The 21,779-nt window shown below is 46.7% G+C and overlaps 1 protein-coding gene across 6 annotated transcripts in view; it reads right to left on the bottom strand.

Moving 5' to 3' along the window:
- Positions 1-21,779, bottom strand: part of LOC144784606 (ATP-binding cassette sub-family B member 5-like) — a 1,313,284-nt gene that overhangs the window by 450,054 nt on the left and 841,451 nt on the right. For all 6 annotated transcript variants that reach the window (XM_078663518.1, XM_078663516.1, XM_078663520.1 and 3 more), the window contains 2 exons: positions 4,478-4,669; positions 4,203-4,374 (listed from right to left, as the gene is read on the bottom strand). In XM_078663518.1, coding sequence (XP_078519644.1) covers positions 4,203-4,374; positions 4,478-4,669 — 364 coding nt within the window. The remainder of the gene's footprint in view (positions 1-4,202; positions 4,375-4,477; positions 4,670-21,779) is intronic.

Here is a 21,779-nt window from a genome sequence, read left to right as displayed (position 1 = left end):
TTTACTAGACAAAATACTTTGTTATCACAAGGCCCACAACAGTATATTGGGTAGCCCAATAAATATAATACTTTTAGAAAGTGGCCATTTTCATGCTTTACCATTCTGTGCTTCTGCCTGCCTGTGGAAACCGCGTCTGAGGGAGGGTGACAGTTGGGCTGTTTGTGCATTCACTCTAGACAGTCATAAAAAGGGATCGCTAACGAATAAGCTTATTTAATTAGCCTGTTCCCCAAATGGTCCACCAAACCGTTGAAGCTCTAGTAATAACTCATGATGGTAATCAGCGGGAACTGGACTATCTGAGTCACTTATATACCTAGTCCAAAGCTATTTATAAACAGCATATAACAAGATTCTTTAAGTTATCATCTTGTGTGTTAAAAATAGTATATTTTCATTACAGAAAGCAAAGTGGTTAATACATCAAACAGATTATCAAGCAGACTGACATAAGGTCTGTCTCTAAGAAAAGCTCAAATAGCTGTCTGGGTAGAACAATAAATCTCTAGTGAACGGTCCCAGACAGAACAAATATTTCGCCTAGCAAAGCCTCTAAGCCAAAGAATGCAGCAAAAAGTTGAAAGTCTGTAAGAAAAAAACCCAAAGTAAAAAGTCTCAGCAAAATGTCTACAGGTCTGAAGGTAAAAATCTGAAAAAATCTACCACATCTCCAACTACCACACTCTTTATAATGTTCAGAAACAAAGAGCTGCACATTTCATGACATGATATTATGTGGAAGAAATGTTTCAACCAAATTGGCCAATCAAACAATTAGATCCTATGACTTCCCTGCAACACCAACTACATATCACGGCCTCTTGGTTAGGGCAGGGCATAATTAATTAAGATTGTGAGCTCACGCATTATGAAATATAAAAAACTCAGTAGCTTGTTGTTATTGCAGTACAGAGTTCAGCACAGCAGCCTTGAAAATTGTAACAAAAGGAACATCTTCTACCAGAGGGAAGTAGACATTACATGTGTATTAGAATGAAAACTAAGGCTAAGGTAGTCATTTCCACCAGTTTCTGAATTAAAGGAAGACCATGCATATGGAAAGCTCATCCACATAAAACAAACACACACTTTTCTTCCTCTGTAAATGTGATTGACTTTCAATGCAGCAGGCTACAGCATAGCCCTGCTAGCAGTGGCGGCTGGTGAAGTTTGAGAGTGGTGAGGCATCCTAAATGTTTTTACGTTGTGTTAAATATTAGAAGACGCTGTGAGATGCTAGCTTTTTAACTCCTCCCATGCTCATGACGAGCTGAGCTCTCATGAGCCACGGCACTCGTCATGGCCCGTGGAACGCTCAGGTGCGGGGAGAATTCCCCTGCTATGCTGAACGTTCCATGGGAGCCAATGCACCTGTGACGAGCTGAGCTCGTCGTGAGTATAGGAGCGCTGTGCGTCATGACGAGCCCCGTCATGAGCCTGCGGGTGCTGTGCGCGCCCCCCTCACCCCAAGCACATCGGGGTAATAAGCCCCACAGCGAAGGGGTTAATTGGCAGTAAACCATGGTTAATGTGATTACTTATTATTTTGCTTTCAATTATTAGTTTCTAACGAACACTAATGTCTTAGTTCCTTTGAGATAAATATTTTAAAACGACTATTTAAAAATGTTGGGAAATATTTTATAATGCGTTCTTTGCATATGTTTTATGCTTTTATGCAAATAAGCTGACAAAGGTTAATTTTGACTTGACAAACTTATCCCATCCTCCTCGTCTGTCTGGTTAGGATGTAGAATAACTTTTATTATGTTTAATAATAAGAACTCAAATCCAGTAAATGTAAATCCAGTACTTGTATAGCGCAATGATCACCCCCGAAGGGGTATCTCGGCGCTGGTGGCCGTTGGGAAGATTAAGCGAGCTATTGCCCAGAGTCAGATGGTGCTGGGCAGACCCCTGACGCCGGAGCCAGGGATCGAACCATAATTCCCAGCATCCAGCGTCAGTCCACCTGGCAGCGGCGCCACACCTCTTCCACTGCCAGAGTGGTAGAAACATAGCAGTAACACAGCAGATACCGACTCCCAACTGACACTCCCAAAGAAACCCTCACATTTGGTACACACATTCCACATCCAGTCCCAGAACCCCTGTCATCACAGGTCCATGCATACGTAACACAGCTGCATACCACACCTACCTCATTAGGTCTCGCCTACGCAGCGCACATGTGCTGAGGAGGAGAGCTTTAGAAATTGATTCGCCTTTTCTGCCAAAAACATGCACGCATTGCCTTCAATGGGAACGCGTGCACGTTTGGCGACTCCCCTGCGGGAGCGAGCTTTGAAGCCATCTGTTTGTAATTAACAGATGGTTCCTGCTCGCTCCAGCAAGGGAAATAGGCGCAGGCTCCCTCCTCTCTCCCCTCCCCCGGCTGCCTCCTCCTCAAACTAGTTTTTTTAAAACATTTAGCGCGATACGCGCTTGTTGTTTTGGTCAAGAGATGCAATAAAGTCTCGTCGAAGTGCCAGCATTTCGACTTCTCCCCCCCACACCGCAGACAGACTGCAAGTTACACACATACATTGCCCCAGCTGCTGGAGTGATCTTTCACCTCTCTGTAGACATACTTGGTGTGATAATGGCCCCTCGACTCCCTCCCCCCTTGAGCTCAGTCATTAATTACATCCCAGACACAAAGCATTACTCACTACTTCCTGTTAAAGTCCCCACAGAGCCCTGCGGGGAATGGGTCTACCCTGACCCCCCTCTACCCCCCAGCCTACACAGAGCCCTCTACCTGCCAGTGGCCGGTGAAACAGAAGCGCTGCCTTCCTAAAGGTCAATACGACAGTAATACGACCACCGCCACAGGTCTGTATTAACATACAAAATAATATTCAGTGGGTAGATCCTGTTAGGGCTAGATTTTTTTCTGTCTTTATTTTGAATTAAAAAAATGCTCAACAAATACTTTAAACACAGCTTGAGATAGGTCGATAGATTACTGCCTCAGCTGCGAAGGTCATTGTGCAGCCCAAAGCCACTAAATATTCCAATGCGATCTTTATCACCACAACAAAAGTCAATATTAAAGTTAAAGCGGCGCACAAATACACATTTTTCTTACTGTCCTTTCCGGGCAGTTTTTTTTTCCAACAGGCACAACTCGGCCGTTTACCCTTCGGAGGTGGATACAATGAATAGTGCTAATATAGACAAGGACGATAGAGGGTGTCATCATGTCGAGACGTGCCACCACTTGACATAGATAGCGTACACCACTAAAGCTCACGCCTAACTTCTACAAATTTACTTCATCATAAAGACACTGGAGTAAATGCATGGATTAAACTTCAACGTCTCGTCACGGGTTGTAAGCGCTACATGGATACAATTGCTGCACTGTAGTATTACACTCGTCCCTTCATGACACAATGCTGGTTACTGCTAGCTATTGTGCACCTAAGTTAATCATTACTTTCTAATACAGTAAGACTCTTTAAACCAGGCTGAGTTATAAATTAAAAAGCACAGGCCTACTTAATTGTTATTGATGGGTATTCTTTCATACTAGAGCAGAGGGGAGAATTTTCAATGAAAGAATGCAGGTTGAAGAAAATCACAGGGCTTGGAAGCGCAAAATGCCTTTCCTTCATGTATATATACCTTTCTTTTACCAGTCTGAAAATGTATTTCGACACGTAAAAGAACTTTTGAAATTCTTTATAAATTGTGACCGTGGGGCGGGGGGGGAGGGGGGGGGAGGGGGGGTTATGAAAGGGGTGTATCTCCCATTTCCGAATTCGAAAGAAATGTTTCAATGGTCTACAACCGCAATAGTAATAGCAAACCACTGATGAGTTACAGACCCCGAGTTGGGGTGGTAACTGATTCACAAAGAGGAAAGGGTCCACTTAGGACCCTGTCCCCTTTGGCAATCGTGCTGGCAGCCTTGTGGGAGTAAGCAGTCGTCTAGGAGGTTAATGTTTGCCCCACCCCCAAAAGATTCCCAAAATGGAGAAAAAAAAATCAAAAGCAACACCAATCCCTTTAGGGAGAATTAGGGGTACTGCTTAGGGATCTGTGGCTAGAAGTCTCAGTCAGATAGGCAAGAAGCATTTCACAAAACATAAAATCACTGATCCTGCCGATCACCTAGAGAATTTTGTATTGCTCAGTCTCAGTAATGCGGGCTTGTATTTAGCAAGATATCAAATGGATGTATTTGTTCTTACCTTAGAACAAAATGCTGAGGACATTGCAACAAGTGGACCCACGGCCAAGAGTACAAGTGAGAGCTGCCATCCCTTCACGAACCCGATTATTAATCCTGCTGCAAAAATTGCCAGATTCTGGAACAGATGGCCAACTTTGTCTCCAATTCCATCATTGATTTTATTGATGTCTCTGCAGAGATAGAGATATGGCATTGGGGAATGCACAAAGCCAATATTAAGTACACTGACAAATTATATTTTCAAATAAATAAGACTTCATACAGCTCCCTCACTCATTAAGGCGTGTGTTCAGTTCTCCCGATTTAGTTGTATCAAACCAGGCAATATCTTGACTCAAAACTGCATGAAAAAAATGTCCCCGGATTTTCATTATCTGTCTTGCTGCAGCGATCACCCAACATGAAATCTGAAGGTATGCAAACAGCAGGACCCCAACTCCTATTCCAGTGTAGTAAAGGGCAAATCTGTGGCGATTGAGGAGAAAAGAGGAAAGTTAAGGTTGTAAATACAGTAATTACAGGTAGACAACGCTGTATGCACAAGACATTTGTGAAAGACCAAGAAAGCATAATAATGTAAGAAAAAAGTCACTAATTGAATGCTATGCATGGCGATGGTATGCACCGAGAAAACTGCACCTATAAGCAAACTACCGGCAATTTAGTCCTCAGCACCATCTTCAAGTGATATAAACATATATAAATACAATAGGCGCAATTAGTACAATTGATAGTGTGCGAATTCCTGCTTGTATTGTAACCAAATGCAGTAACATTTAAAAAAAGCTTAAGTTAAGACAATGTTTCATTTTAGTTTTCCTCTTATTCAAGATGAGAATTCAAGATTCAAAAATAGAGACGCCCAGAGGAATAGAAATCAAAATGTTCTTTCAGGTCAAATGCTCAGCTGTCATTACATCAGCGAAACAAAAGGAAATATAATGGTTATTTGCACTGCCCACCTGTCCATTACCTGATACAGAGCAGTGAGAGCGTCTGCGAAAGTCACCAGTGAAGTGAGGCGTGAATCGAAGGATTAACGCTATATCTCCATGAACCGGCTGGCTCAGATTGGCAAGGCGGGCAGCCGGGCATGGGCCAACGGGCCAGTTGCCGAGGCCAGTTGGTGGTGGTGGGACGTTTTTTGAGTGGACTAAGCAGTGCTAGCAGGCGGGGCCTTCCCTGTCTCCATTGCATGTGCACACCGTAAAAGCCAGTTATTGCAGCCTTTGCATACGTAAACTGAGGCTGACCCACCTCGGGCCGGCTCATTGTCAGAGGCAGAACGACAGCATGAGGACGGTGCCCCCGCCCCCTGGCTGCCTCCAGGTGTGACAGAGGCCTCAAGGAACTGCTGCTGGGAAGCCATTAGCACTTGCTTTGCAGAGGACAGGAGAAGGGAGGAGGGCTGGAAAGTTAGGGTGGTGGGGGTCTGGTTAGAGCCAGCGAGGGAGAGCCTCAATTTATGTGTGTCCCTCTCCCCTCATGGAAGAGGGGCGGTGAGGGGAGGGGGGGGGATATACATTAGTCTCTGTTATTCTCCTTCTTTTCCTGCCAGAGTCCGACTTCACACTATATGAAACTACAAAAAAATTACGATTCTGGAATGTGGGCCACTTTTTGGGGGGGAGTGCCTGGGCCTAACTGTGATCCCAGTCCAACACTGTGTCCCAGCTTTTCGTCATCAATGGTAAAGTCCAGGTATGAACCTCTTTCGTGAGGGTGGCTGTATGACAACCCAGAAGGCCAATGGATGTGCTGCAAAACTGTGAATCTTTCAAGCAAAACCTTGTCTTCATTATCTTTTCCTAACCTAACTGACTCACTTATGACATAAGTTATTTGTAAAGCGCACATACACCCAGAAGGGTATCTTGGCGCTGAATAACAGATATTTATTACTTCAAAGAACACTGGCAAATAGCTTTCTTGTTTTAAATAATTGATTATTTTAATTAATTATTTGATTTGGATTTCTTGTTTTAAATATTTGTCATTTGATGTATTTCACAGAGTATGCTAAGTAAACAATACATGCTTAAATTACCCTTCAAAGAAGTTGGCTTTGTAGGGTACCCATGCTTGTATGGCTAGGCTTAATGCTTGGAGCGGACGCCATACACCCACGCAATGGGACTTAATTTATTATAGTTAGGAGTTAGGAACGTTGGAATGGACATTGAAGAAGGGAATACAAAGACTGCAAGTGAAAGGAAAAGCAATTGAACCACAAGTCATTTTCTGTGTAAACTCCCACTGACGATGACTCTGGGTTTGGAATGATCAGGAAAGGAATCTTTTTGCAACTGAGTCAATCTGCCATAGTGCTTGGGAGATTTTTAGCTACACATGGATCCGTCATTAGGTGGCCCATAGCACAAATGTGCTCCTCGTAGACCCGTACACATTTGAAATCCATGTGTAAGCATCTGGCCCTTGGTGTCTAATGTCCAATGAATGATCCTTCTGGTTGATAATCTTGTAAATGCTATAAATATCTGATTTTATTTAAAGTGTTTAATAGTCAAAGACGGAACCCATTACTGATTTAGATTGTTAGTCAATGAGTAATGGCCTAAAGTTGCCTTTTTGACTTCTGTGGTCTTGAGGACTAACTAAAGATGTTGATGATTACTCTACCCATGTCATATGATTCATCAAACTACCATTTACCTATTTCTGAAGAACGAAAATATGCGGTTGAAACACTGGTGGTTCTAGTGATTTGGCATACCTACTAGGTAACTATTTAACATTACATTATCACATTTACATGTTCCATTAACAAATGTTTACGAACCAAATGCTCCTTGCGTGAAAAGTAAATCAGTATTTCAAATGCAGGTAATCTATTATGCAGACAATGACCGACTTTCTCATGTTAAGTCTCTAGAGAATAAGTATAATTTGCTTGTAAGTAAGAGCTCAGGTGTGGAAACAGTCAGAAAAAAAATCTAGATTTTTCTGCAGGAGCAAAACAGCTCATCCATACATACATACATTCATTTATTCATCCATCTATTGACCCATTCCCTCACTTAAAATTATACAATAAAACAAACAAAAGTTTAACAAGCAAAAATAAAATATGAGGTCTCCTCAAATGTATGCTTGAAACAAAAAAAAAGAAAGATATTAGCACGTGGCTGTTTTGCAATGATATTGGACATAGAGTACACTTGTGACAAAGTTCCAACTCAGCCACCACTTTTACAAGCAATGTGCTGCCATCTTAGAATACTAAAGAGTGGTACACTTTGGGCAATACAAAAACAATATATGTGTAACCTGCACACCACAATTTTTTCAAAAAAGCTTCAATTAATTTTAACTATCGGTGCAGACCTGCTACCTGACTGACCCCTGTCAGGTCCCTAAAATAACTGCACAATCAGACACCACTATGTCCCGTGCAGGAATGCACTGTTCGAATTGGCTCAGGTGCCAAAAAATGTTTAACCACTTCTTTTAGTCATACTCATATGCATATGAAATTAAACCTTCATTCAATCACATGTGTCATCAAAACATCAATGAACAGAAACAAACAATTATCATGTTCAGGACCGTCTGATTATTTTACTATTATTTTCCAAAAATATACGATTTTTCATGGTTTTTCACTTTTGTTAGCGTTTTGCAAACATATTTACTATTAATTTTCATTGAAAAATATAAGGCACTTCTTCACGACAAATTGTCAACATCATACAAATGTGATACAGCAATTCTATCAGAACTTGCGACGACTCCCAATGCATTTCGATGCCTGAGCATCTTCGTCAGGGGAATTATCTCCACTAGGATACTGAGTAGCTGTACCCAAGTTCCGTTACTGAAAAACAGTTTTTCCCGATGTCGCTGCACGCAACCTGGACCTTGTACTGTATCAACTGCACTGTCTTACAGCGTTTTCCGCTGTGCAGACCCTGTTTCCTTCATCTACTCTGATGTCTCCTAAATACCATGGGCAATACCATTACAAGGCGGCAGCCTGGTTTAGAAGCAGTGGCCTTTCAGGATGTTGCACATTACAAATAAAATAGGCTGCAAGGTAGGAGCTCAGTGGCAATGTCTTGGTAGCTGCAGTGAAAGAAAGAAAGGAATGGGGACCTATAAAAAGAGAACATGGAAAACTAAAGGACTCATCAGGCAAAATGATAACACTCATTGGAAACTAGAGAAAGTAGCAAAATGATAAAACTCATAGAAAACTAGAGAAATTTGCAGAAGAGGGCTAATCCATGACTTTTCCAAATAAACCAATCAAGCGAATATCCTTTAAAATTGCCCTGTTACCATAACCAACTCCAGCCTGCACAGCCTAACCTGGATTCTAGCAGTGGAAATCTCCCACCCCAGTGTTTGTCAAAGGGGGAAACCATCACTGGCATCATTGCCTAATATTTTGATCTGTGAGCTACCATGGAACACAAAACTTGTCTGCAGTTTTTAACACAGTTTAATATCAATCCGCCCTTAAAGGGCTATTGGCTTTAACAAATGTTTTTCTCAGTAACTAGGTCAGGCCTACGGTGTTTAGTGTTAAAGCTTCATAAACACATCAAACCTACAGAATCTGCCAAATCTTCTGAATGACTCAGAATTGGCTTTTACCACTGGCTTGTCATACACTGCTCCGGCCTACTGTATTGTGTGTAAACTGGCAACCGTTATACAGCGGTAAAAATACAAATATGTAGAAAATTGCTACTGTCAAAAGAATATACAATCGCTCTCAAAAAGGACTAATAACGGTTATCCCATTGAAAACCTTCAACCTCATGTAGCAAAATATCTGTACAAAACCAAACCACTCTTAAAAGTGAATTGCTTTTCACAATAGATAGGTCAAGCAGCTGCAGCGACAGAATATCCTCCCAAATGGGCAGGCCGCTCGGAGGACTGATCGTTATGCTCTGCAATTCAGAATACCGAATCTCCAGGTTCAGTCCAGAGCAACAAGACTAAGTCCGGTTGTTCCTGATCTTATTGAGAACTCTGGGCAGGAATGGTATGAGCGGAAAAGCGTACAGGAGACCAGAGCTCAACTCGAGATGAAAGTGTCTCCGAACTAGAGTGGCCTTGGAAATTTCAGCATGTATTACTGTTGACATTGCGTGTTCTAAGCGGTGGCAAACCGATCCTACTAAGTTTGAGTTTAAAATTATTTATACAGCGCACATACACCAGCGGTTTCTTGGCGCTACAACTAACAAAGGTCCAGGGCAAAAGGACAGGGGTAAACTGCAGGAGGATTAATTGAAGGACTTCATGAACAGATGAGCCTTAAGGTGTTTCCGAAATTGAGAGTACACAGTGAGGGTTCGGAGTTCAAGGGGGAGAGAGTTCCAGAGGAGCGGGGCAAGGGTAGCAAATTTCGAACCTCCCCATTTCTTTCTGCGGTAACGTGGGACGGTGAGGAGGCACTGGTTAGATGAGCGTAGTTCCCTGGTGGGAACGTAGGGAGTAATCTCGGAAGAGATGAATGCTGGTGCCGAGCCCAGTCGAGCCAAAAAGGTGACGGAAGCGAGCTTGAACTGGACCCGGGCACAAACAGGGAGCCAATGAAGGGATTTCAAAAGGGGGGTGGAATGGTGAAATTTCGGAAGTTTGAAGGCCAGGCGGGCTGCCTGGTTTTGGATCTGTTGCAAACGTCGTAGACTATATGCAGGAATACCTGCATATAGGGCGTTGCCATAATCCAGGCGAGACACCACCATGGCCAGTATGATAAGTTTGAGGGCAGTAAAGGAAAAAAACGGGACACCCTGCGTATAGTGCGCAGTGATAAGAAAGAAGAAGAAACCACAGAGCTAACCTGGGAGTGAAGGGTGAGTTGAGAGTTGAGTTTTATACCTAGTGTTTTAACAGAGGTAGAGGGGACAGGTGAAGGGCCAAGAGAGGGGGGCCAGAATAAAGGAGACCAGGGGCTGGATGTACCACCTGTCAACACCAGCTCGGTCTTATCTGGGTTGAGTTTCAGGTGATTGTGGTTCATCCAGTCCCGGATGTGAAGCATAATAGATTGAAAATTTAGAACAGAAGAAGGGGAAGAAGCCAGATTGAAAACAAGCTGGAGGATGTCCGCATAATTGAATACGGCGACCTCCATTTGTTGCAGGGAGAAAATAAGAGGGGCAATATAAAGATTAAACAAAAGAGGGGAAAGGGAGGAGCCTTGGGGGACCCCGCACTGAACTTTCCGGACGTCCGCAGTGAGGTCACCCAGGCGAACAGCCTGGGTGCGGTCACTCAGGAATGAGGAGAACCAGACCAGAGCGGTGCCCCCGATCCCCGCTGCCCTGACACGGGAAAGCAAGATGGTATGGTCCACCGTGTCAAAGGCGGCTGAGAGATCAAGGAGCACCAGGGCCTGGGACTGGTTGGTATCCATACCCTCCCTGAGGTTGTCCAAGACCGACATAACTACGGACTCCGTAGAGTGTGCGGGGCGGAACCCGGCCTGGCGGGGGGCAAGAGCTCCGTGCTTCTCCACAAAGGATCTCAGGGCGCTGGTGACATGGCGCTCGAGCACCTTTGCCAGAAATGGCAAAAGGGAGATGGGCCGGAAATTGGCCGGGATTGAGGGGTCCGCGCCCGTTTTTTTCAAAATGGGCACAATAACCGCAGATTTTAGGGGGTTTGGTACTACACCTTGAGAAAGGGAGCTATTGAGAAGGTGAAGGGGGGGGTCTGGGCAGGTGGTGAAGATGTGGCGGAGAATGTGGGCAGGACAGGGGTCAAGTGGAGAGCCAGATTTGACGAGGGGTACTAAGGAAATCAAAGATTCCTTAGTTAAAAGGGGAAGGGTAATAAGTTCTCCCTTGGGGGGAGGACATTGGGGGTCGCAAAAAGTGAGGGAAGGGGGAGGGATGTTGGCTTTAATGGAAGCTATTTTTTGGATTAAATAATTGTTAAGAGAGTGACAGAGTTCTTTGGACGGGGCGGGCTTTAGAGTTGCTCTATCCGAGAACGCCAGGTTGTGAACGATCGAAAAAATCTCCTTCGACTGGTTTTCTGCAGCAAGGATTTTGGAGGAGAAGTAGATGGTTTTTGCCTCCAAGATGTCTTTTTTATATTGTGTCAAGGTGTTAATAAACTCCAATCGTAGAGATGGGCAATAACTTCTCCTCCAAGTCCTCTCTGCACGACGCACCGCTAGTTTAGTGGCCTTGAGCTCTTCGTTGAACCACTGGTTGGCGTCCTTCTCACGTTTAGAGGTAATACGTTTTAGAGGGGCCACAGAGTCACAGCCTGAGGAGAGCCACTGTTCAATGGCCTTGACCTGGGAGAGGGTGGATAGGCCTTGCAAGGAAGGGAGGGAGGTGGTGAGTAGGGAGGATAAATCTTCCGGATTGACTCGGCCCCAAGCACGGACCCAGATGTTCTTGGGGAGCGGGGACTTGGTAGGGGGATGAATGGGGAGATCAAATGAGATCAGATGGTGGTCAGACCATGTGCAAGGCGAGATGGAGAGGGACTCCACCGGGCAATTCAGAGACCAGATCTGATCTAGCGTGTGGCCTTTGATGTGGGTAGGGGAATGAACGTGAGATGTAAAGTTAAGAGATTGGAGGGTATCGGTAAATTCTTTAGAGGACGAACCCTCCGCTGAGTCAGAGGGCCAAAAGTTGAAGTCGCCAAGAAGTAGGATAGAGGAGTTGTTTACAGTGATTGTGGCCAGGACTTCCAAGAAGTCGGAGAGAAACGATAGAGGGGATTGAGGAGGACGGTAAGTAAGAAAGCAGGTAAGAGGGGGTGTAGTAGAAGTAGTGCGGATAGCCAGAAACTCGGTGGTCGCGATATCTGGCAAGGACAGAGTTTGAAAGGGAAAGTCGGTACGTGCGATGACCGCCACGCCGCCCCCTGCTCTGCCAGTGGGACGATCTGCCCGGAGGGCGTAGTAAGAAGCTGGTAAAGTGGCAAGCAGGGCAGGGAGGGAGTCATCGCAGAACCAGGTTTCCGTTAGAAAAAGAAGATCTGGGGCGTGAAGATCTAGCAGTACCGAAAGTTCGTGCGCATGGGCTACTGCAGACCGGGTGTTGAGATAGAATGCTGCAGGGGTTTTGGGGGTTGCAGGGAAAGCGTTGTCTCTAGGAGAGTGAGGTGGGTCAGCTAGGGGAGAAGGGATGTGAAGGGGAACCGCAGGAGATATGCCAAGGGACAAGATGCGAGAGCGAATGGGGGCTGAAAGGGACCATGGTCCCTGGAGGCTGCGAAGGAGGTCGGGGGTATAGATGGTAAGTGGGGCAGAGTGGCGTGCCCCTAGCCCCGGACAGTCGCGGACGGGCGCAGACGGGCTTGCCTTAGGCGCGCCTTTGGCGCGCCTTCGTCGCGCCCGCTGCGCCCGTCCGCTGCGCCTCCAGCCCAAACACATCCTTTTCTGAGTGAATCAGGGGAAGAAAGGGAAAGGAAGGGGGCGTGGCCTGCAAAGTGGGCGGAGCTTACTGGCTCGCGGTCAATGGCGGCAGCGAGGGAGGTTTCCCCAAGGCAGCGCCCAATTCGGCTGTCTGGGATCTCTGAAAGCAGGCAAGGATCGTTACAAGGTGCCGGTGAGTTGACAAATACAGCAGTGCAAATACAATTTTAAAAACAAGTAAAATGAGTAAGTGAGCAGCGCTCCCGGCTTTCCGCCTCAGGAGAATGTTAGAAGGACGCGCTAGCAGTCAGCGCGCCCTTAAGACAGATGAAAGGGGGCGTGGCCTGCAAAGTGGGCGGAGCTTACTGGCTCGCGGTCAATGGCGGCAGCGAGGGAGGTTTCCCCAAGGCAGCGCCCAATTCGGCTGTCTGGGACCTCTGAAAGCAGGCAAGGATCGTTACAAGGTGCCGGTGAGTTGACAAATACAGCAGTGCAAATACAATTTTAAAAACAAGTAAAATGAGTAAGTGAGCAGCGCTCCCGGCTTTCCGCCTCAGGAGAATGTTAGAAGGACGCGCTAGCAGTCAGCGCGCCCTTAAGACAGATGAAAGGGGGCGTGGCCTGCAAAGTGGGCGGAGCTTACTGGCTCGCGGTCAATGGCGGCAGCGAGGGAGGTTTCCCCAAGGCAGCGCCCAATTCGGCTGTCTGGGACCTCTGAAAGCAGGCAAGGATCGTTACAAGGTGCCGGTGAGTTGACAAATACAGCAGTGCAAATACAATTTTAAAAACAAGTAAAATGAGTAAGTGAGCAGCGCTCCCGGCTTTCCGCCTCAGGAGAATGTTAGAAGGACGCGCTAGCAGTCAGCGCGCCCTTAAGACAGATGAAAGGGGCGTGGCCTGCAAAGTAGGCGGAGCTTACTGCCTCGCGGTCAATGGCGGCCGCGAGGGAGGTTTCCCCAAGGCAGCGCCCAATTCGGCTGTCTGGGACCTCTGAAAGCAGGCAAGGATCGTTACAAGGTGCCGGTGAGTTGACAAATACAGCAGTGCAAATACAATTTTAAAAACAAGTAAAATGAGTAAGTGAGCAGCGCTCCCGGCTTTCTCCCCTCTGCTGATGAGCAGCAACCATCACCTTGGTGAACACCTGGGGGCACTGGTAAGGCCAAAGCAGAGCATGGTGAACGGAAAATGATCATGGCCTACTGTGAACCGCAAATAATATCTGTGGGCGAGCAGGACAGGAATGTGGAAGTATGCATCCTGCAAGTCCAACCCTACAAATCCAGTCTCCTAGGCCCAGGGCAGACAGGACTTGAGCGAGTGTGAGCATTTTGATTCTCCTTTTTCTGGAAGAAATTGAGAGAGCCCAGGTCTCGGATACAACAAAAGCCTCTATCCTTTTAGGGCATTAGAAGGTAGTGGTAATAACAAATGTGGCCTACTTCTAATGCCAGCACCCTCTCTATGGCTTCTTTGGCCAACAGAGTCACCACTTTCTGACAGAGCAATGAGATGTGGTTCTTTGTCCGCCTGTCGCAAGTTGGTTGCATGGGTGGATGGGTTGTCATGAAGGGGAGGAATAGACCCTTTGGGAAATCTGGAGAAGCCATCGGTCCAATGATATCGATCTCTAGTGGTGCTGGTGGATGCCAATGATGTTAGAAGGGAAAATGGAAAATGCTTGGAGGTTGAGGCTGCCGGGAGGAGGTGACTGGTCACACTTCTGGCTACCTGACCCATGGGGTGTGTGGGTACCATGTCCTTGGTCACGCAGGGGCTGGGAAGCTTGCATTCTGTGGTGGGTGGGCTGGTAGAGACGCAGCTGGAGGCCCCTTCTGTGGCCACAAAAGTAGGTCTGCGGTTGGTAGGGGGGCATGAAAAGGCTCAAGGCCTGGCCTGTCCTTAAAGAGCCCCAGCACCAAATCGGCCTTGTCTGCAAAGAGACAGGAGCCATCAAAGGACATGTCCATGAGTGATGTCTGGATATCCTCAGAAAAACCAGTAGTCCTCATCCAGGCGTGGCGGATGTACGTTGTTACAACGCATGCTTTTACAACGCAGGTTTTTCAACGCAAGTCGTTACAACGACTTGCGTTGGGGGGTGCTGGATAGCGAATAGTTTAATTTACTATTCCAACTCCAGTCCCCGTAGATAGTAGGGAAGGTGTTGGATAGTAAATTAAACTATTACCTGTCCTAGAGCGCCCCCCAGCGCAATTCGTTGTAATGACTTGCGTTGAAAAACCTGCGTTGTAAAGGCACTGCGTGGTAAAAGTTGCGTCGTAAAGGATGTTTCCCAGGCGTGGCATCCCAAAGCCTCTATCAATGAAACTGTTCTGCCTAGTGCCTTACTAGTGTCCAATCCACAGCAACTGATGAACTTTGCTGTGTCTCTCACATCTTCAACAACCTGGTAGGGCATGGCCTCGGCCTCCTCCGGAACGTAAGGCATCACCTGCGCAACCTTGTCCTACACAGAATGGGAGTACCTGCCCAAAAGACATGCAGTGTTTAGTGATCGCAATGCCAAGCTGGTGAAAGAAAACATTTTCTTACCCAAATTATCCACCTTCTTGGATTCTTGGTCCAACAGGGTGGTAGGCAATGCACAAGGGTATACATGTGCAGTGTAGGCTTGGACCACCAGGCTCTCTGGGGTAGGATGTTGGTTGTGGAAGTCTGAGTCTCCAGGAGCAGGAAGGTGGCAGTAGACAATAGTCCTGTTTACAGGAGCAAGACATCTACAACTGCCTCACTGAAAGGGAGGAGCAGTTCTGATGGGGACACTCCCAGCTGAAGCACGTCTGTCAAGACGCTGATCTTGACTCCTTAAAAAGGAATCAACAAAACGTTGAAAAAACCGAGTAATTAAATGACTAAGAGGTAGATCTTCCCGGATCTGCATGACTGGTGTGGTAAGAAAAGAACTGTTGCCAGAGTGCCTGAGTGGAACCTATATAGGCACCATGACGGTCACTTATAGCGTTGACGACCCCAGTGATGCTAGGCAGAGCCGAACGACACCGCCTACTGGCACACAGCTGTACTACTCATAGAAAATTTCTGGATCCAGTCTGACGCATGGGGATAATTCTAAGGTAAGAAATCTGAGGCTAGAAGTCTCTATCAGATTGTATCCATCACAAACAACAGGAGTTTGAAACCTTTAAAAATATGAGCAAGCATTGGTAAATGGTCTATCCCATTACAACAAAACAGCAAAAAATGGCAGTAAGGAATTACTGCCAATTTTGCGCGAAATTCGATTGGAATTGCTGGTGAGTCGAGAGACCCAGCGCATTATGGGGGCTGTCTGAGAAAGACTTGATCATATTGGAGTGTTGCATATGACAGCATACACTCACATTTCCGAGCGGAACGTTGACAGTGGAATGATAAAGAAATTATAAAAGAAATACAGTGCCAAATTTTTTGTGACTCACATTTAGTCTACTTCACGTCCCTCCTCCCCCCCTTCTTTGAAGTACTGGATACCTTTTACCAATAAGTCTATACCTTTGCTTATCCACTCCAGGAAACTAATGCTATTCCTGTGAACCTGAGTATTTGCCCCGAGGAAGCCCAAAATGGGCGAAACGCCTTAGCTGTCTTTTTGATCATCCTGTACCAAGAATACTGGCTGTCTGTTTTATCATCTTGTACCAAGAATACTCAAAAGGATACATTAAAAATTACTTTTTTCGCATCATTTAAGGACATTTGTTTCGTCTCGGTGTATTGGAACACTGTACAATTACTGTCATTGTTGCCTCTCTACTTGCTTGTTGTCTATCCTATTACAGTTTATGGTTTCCTATTGGAAGAGCAGCATGTTGGATGGATGAAAGGTTGCTGTATATTGCAATGCAAGTTACAGGAGCCACCACCATCTAAGTACGGAATGTGTCAACAACAACAAAAACATAGAATTACCAGAAACACTGTTAACTATAATGAGCAGTATGCAATGTGAGAAATTTGAAGGGATAAGTAAAGGTATCTGGGTGCTGAAATGGGTGGGCAAAATAGCAAAGCCACAAGTGCTTTATTCGATGGATTTGTATCTATCATGATCCTTTTGCCAAGCTTTTGGGAGTAGGTAACTCACAACATTCTTTCGGCAAAGCAGGCACATATGATGAGACAGAGTACACCACTACATAAAAAAGTAATAGGCTAAGCTTCATACAAGTAACACATGCATGATTAGTTGCTAAGTGCACACGTGTGCCTGTGTTTTCAAACCACAGCCACAGAGTGCTTAGGATACAGGTGCAATGCTACTATTCTTCATGGGCTCCTACTAGAGACGGTAAAATATTGACAGAGATAAGGAGCGAGACATTGAGAGAAGGGTCAGAGAGCACAACCCACAGCATGATAACGAAAATTACAAGATTGGAGAACAGTCAGAACGCATAAGAAAATGGGACTGCATGAACTGCGCATCCCTCACAAAGAGCATATGTACAGCTCTCGACTCTTTCACTTGTTTGTGCACAGACATCACAGAGTGCTGTTTGCAGAGAAGCTGCATAGTGTTAATACTCAGGCTTCAAAATGCTATTTAGGCATAAGCATCACAGTGAGGCCTCACAGGGCTGTTAAGGTGCAGACTTCACAGTTCTTTTTAAACACATGCCGCTTTATATAAAACAGTCTTCACGGTGCTGTTAATACATACCCTGGCCTCATATTCCTAATTATTTGCAGTTTAGGCACAGGCCTGACAGTGCTGTTTAGAGTGCGTTTGTTTTGTTTATAGAGCACACTAAGATATAAGTAAAACACTTTATCTAAGAGCAGTAAATAACTAATGTTACCATTACACAATTTAGCGATACCCAATTAACTGACCTCTGAACGATGCAAGACTGAGTGGGCCTTGTCTTAATTCGAAGTGGGGACTTGTAGATCACCTTATATCTCAACAGTGAGTGCTTCCTAACGGCTAGTTTATGTGTAGCCTGGCCTCATACCGACGCTTATGTAAAGGCCCCAGAGTGCTCTTTAGGGGGAAACTTCACAGTGCTGCTTGGGCACAAGTCTCAGAGTCTCGTTAATAAGTTAGTTCACAGTGCAGTTTATGTACAGTCTTCAAAGTGCTCTGGGTGTTCAATTCAGTTTTTTCTTTGCATGTTGATACTTGCAATTTTGGTTTTCCATATTATAGAAATATAACTATATGTGTCAGAATGCACATAAAAATACAATTGAATAAACTGCTAACACCATCATAAAAGTTGAGGATGCAAAGAGCTGTTTGTGCACAAGCCTGATAGCGCTGTGCATGTGCTAACATGTAGATTGCCCTCACTGTGTTGGTTATTTGTAGCCTGGCCTCACAGTACTGTTTATGTGGGTGTCAGTGCTGTTATGCCCTGACCTCGGAGTAAAGTTGATGTGTTACCCACAGTGGTGAATATGTTTCACAGTAGTATAAGGATATTTGTCCAGTTATTAACCGCATGCGCGCTGCAGCTATTTTCGCGCTGCGCGGCTTTTTTCAAAAAGCCGCGTTACATGACGAGCTCAGCTCGTCATCAGCGTGCGAGCGGCGCAACTGATGACGAGCTGAGCTCGTCATCAGCGCCAAAGGGGTTAATATACTGCTTCATGCCAGATAATGGGAACTGATGCACAGTGTTGGACCTGGCCCTTTTTGCACGGTTATCCCAGAACGTTTTGCCTTCCTCCTGTATTTTTCTCTGACCTGTATTTGTTGGTCTTCTGACTATGGGCACTTTACCACTGCTAATCAATGATAAAGTGCATGTGCTCTCTCTTGTAAACTTGGTCAGATTGGCCTACACCTGTTTGGCATTTTGAAATTACCTGTAAGTCCCTTGTACAGTGTTATCCCATATACCCAGGGCCTGCAAATGAAATGCTGCTATTGGGCCTTCAACACTGCTTGTGCCACCCACAGAAGTAGCCTTTCAAACCTGTCTCAGGCCTCTGCCACTGCATGGCCTGCCTGCACAGTTTACTGTCGCAGTGATGTGGCACTTCAAGTGGTTGCAAAGTCTGAAACTCCCCTTTTAATACATATAAGTCACCCTTAATTTAGGCCCTAGCTAGCCCTATGGGTAAGGTGCTGTGTAGGTAAAATGTAGGACATGTGCCTGGGGTCTGAGTCTGGGTCGTTACACTCCCGCTTAATAAGTACATTGAGAAATCCCTGTTTGGCCACTTTGCACACTGTCTGGGGCACTATTTTGTTGCCTTAGTAATCGGTGGAAGCCTAGGTGAAAAGCCGCGGCTCATCGCCGCCCTGCCCAGCAGGATGTCACGTCGAGCCCTGAGAGCAGCGAGGATGCTCTCTCTGGCTGTCAGGAACTTCGCTGTCGCACTGCAGAGAGGAGGAATCCCCCACTCCGCGCTTCCCACTCCTTGTAACAAGGGGCACCAACGTCAAGGATCAGCGGCTCCTGGCCAGAGGACCAGGTGAGTGCTTTTCCCACCCCCTCCCTGCATCTTGAGCCCTCACTACTGTGCCATCGGAGCGCGAGCAGCCGCCAGTGTGAGTTAGGCGAGGGGTGAAACGACAAGAAACCCCACCCATAGTGGGAGCATTCGAAGTGCTCCAGCCTCCATCCAGGCAGCATAAGTGAGGTTGGGCCCGTTGCGACCGGCCGGTAATTGCTTGTAGTTTAGAAAGCACTTTGTATCCATAACGCGTGTTTGGGAGTTAAAAAAGAACGCATTGTATGTAAAGAAACAGAACAGCCAGACACATCGCTGCCTACGGCGTGCAAACATGTAAAACAAGCATTGGAAATGCAATAGGTCTCGCAATAACGCGAGTCTGAACTATTAGCATTGTAAATGATAATGCCCTTTATTTTTGTGTTCTGGTTTTTGGAACATAAATAAAAGGCTTTGTCATTTACAAGGCCTATAGCTTAAATTTGCGTTAAAACGAGACCTATTGCATTGCAATGGTGGTGGTGCTGCTGAGTTTTTTCTGAATCTGCACTCTGAATCTGCACCCACAATCTGCACTCTGAATCTGCACCCACAATCTGCACCCACAATCTGCACCCACAATCTGCACCCACAATCAGCACCCACAATCAGCACCCACAATCTGCACCCACAATCTGCACCCACAATCTGCACCCACAATCTGCACCCACAATCTGCACCCTGAATCTGCACCCACAATCTGCACCCACAATCTGCACCCACAATCTGCACCCACAATCTGCACCCTGAATCTGCACCCTGAATCTGCACCCACAATCTGCACCCACAATCTGCACCCACAATCTGCACCCACAATCTGCACTCTGAATCTGCACCCTGAATCTGCACCCTGAATCTGCACCCACAATCTGCACCCACAATCTGCACCCACAATCTGCACTCTAAATCTGCACCCACAATCTGCACCCACAATCTGCACCCACAATCTGCACCCTGAATCTGCACCCTGAATCTGCACCCACAATCTGCACCCACAATCTGCACCCACAATCTGCACTCTGAATCTGCACCCTGAATCTGCACCCTGAATCTGCACCCTGAATCTGCACCCACAATCTGCACCCACAATCTGCACCCACAATCTGCACCCACAATCTGCACTCTAAATCTGCACCCACAATCTGCACCCACAATCTGCACCCACAATCTGCACCCTAAATCTGCACCCACAATCTGCACCCACAATCTGCACCCACAATCTGCACCCTGAATCTGCACCCTGAATCTGCACCCTGAATCTGCACCCACAATCTGCACCCACAATCTGCACCCACAATCTGCACCCTGAATCTGCACCCTGAATCTGCACCCTGAATCTGCACCCACAATCTGCACCCACAATCTGCACCCACAATCTGCACCCACAATGTGTGAGTGGCGTTGCGTGGGTGAGTGGCGTTGCGTGGGTGAGTGGCGTTGCGTGGCTGAGTGGCGTTGCGTGGCTGAGTGGCGTTGCGTGGCTGAGTGGCGTTGCGCGTGTGAGTGTCGTTGCGCGTGTGAGTGTCGTTGTGCGTGTGAGTGGCGTTGCGCGTGTGAGTGGCGTTGCGCGTGTGAGTGGCGTTGTGCATGTGAGTGGCGTTGCGCGTGTGAGTGGCGTTGCGCGTGTGAGTGGCGTTGCGCGGCTGAGTGGCGTTGCGCGGCTGAGTGGCGTTGCGCGGCTGAGTGGCGTTGCGTGGCTGAGTGGCGTTGCGTGTGTGAGTGGCGTTGCGTGTGTGAGTGGCGTTGCGTGTGCGAGTGGCGTTGCGTGTGCGAGTGGCGTTGCGTGTGCGAGTGGCGTTGCGTGTGTGAGTGGCGTTGCGTGTGTGAGTGGCGTTGCGTGTGTGAGTGGCGTTGCGTGTGTGAGTGGCGTTGTGTGGGTGAGTTGTGTTGCGTGTGTGAGTGGTGTTGCTTGGGTGAGTGGCGTTGCGTGGATGAGTGGCGTTGCGTGGATGAGTGGGGTTGCGTGGATGAGTGGGGTTGCGTGGATGAGTGGGGTTGCGTGGGTGAGTGGTGTTGCTTGGGTGAGTGGCGTTGAGTGGGTGAGTGTGGTGTTGCGTGGATGATAGTGGGCTTGCGTGGGTGTGAGTGGCGTTGCGTGTCTGTAAGTGTTGCTGTGTGGGTGAAAGTGGCACAGAGCCTTTGATGTGGCCTGGCGCAGGAGAAATGCTGCTGCTGCTAATTAAATACAAGAGCGGCCGGGAAGCGGCCGGGAAACACAAGTACGGCCGGCCACATAATTAGGGGAGGAGAAGCTGCACAGCACACGCTGGGAGAAGCCCTTTGATGTGCTGTGCGGCCGCGATGCGCGCTCTGTGCTGGGGTAGGGGGGAGGGCCATTAGCCTGAACTCTCGGCAAGATCAAACGAAGGGTGGGAGGGACATTGAGGAACAGGAACAGATGGCCATGAAAGTGTATGGGCCAAATGTGCGTGCCTGTACGTGCACTCGAAGAAAACGCCACGGAAAAAAGCGGTGGTTTGACAATCCGTTTGAGCACTTGAATTCTCCCCCATTTCCCATTGCTTCGCAATGGTAAAGGACGAGACCTAAAAAAATAATCACTAAATACACCAAAGTGTGAAACATGAGGCGAGCCAAAATTATATCCATATCTCGGTCTGTCCATCGAAGTAACAAAGTAGAACAAATTAAATACAATCAAGGGCCTAGTATCTTGTCTTTAATTTGTTTTAGGAACGAAACCAGAAAAGCAGAAGGAAATTGAATATTTATAAGGAAGTACTT

The sequence above is a fragment of the Lissotriton helveticus genome, chromosome 10, assembly GCF_964261635.1.
Source record: "Lissotriton helveticus chromosome 10, aLisHel1.1, whole genome shotgun sequence".
NCBI lineage: Eukaryota > Metazoa > Chordata > Amphibia > Caudata > Salamandridae > Lissotriton > Lissotriton helveticus.
This window is presented reverse-complemented; position numbering and strand designations above follow the sequence as displayed.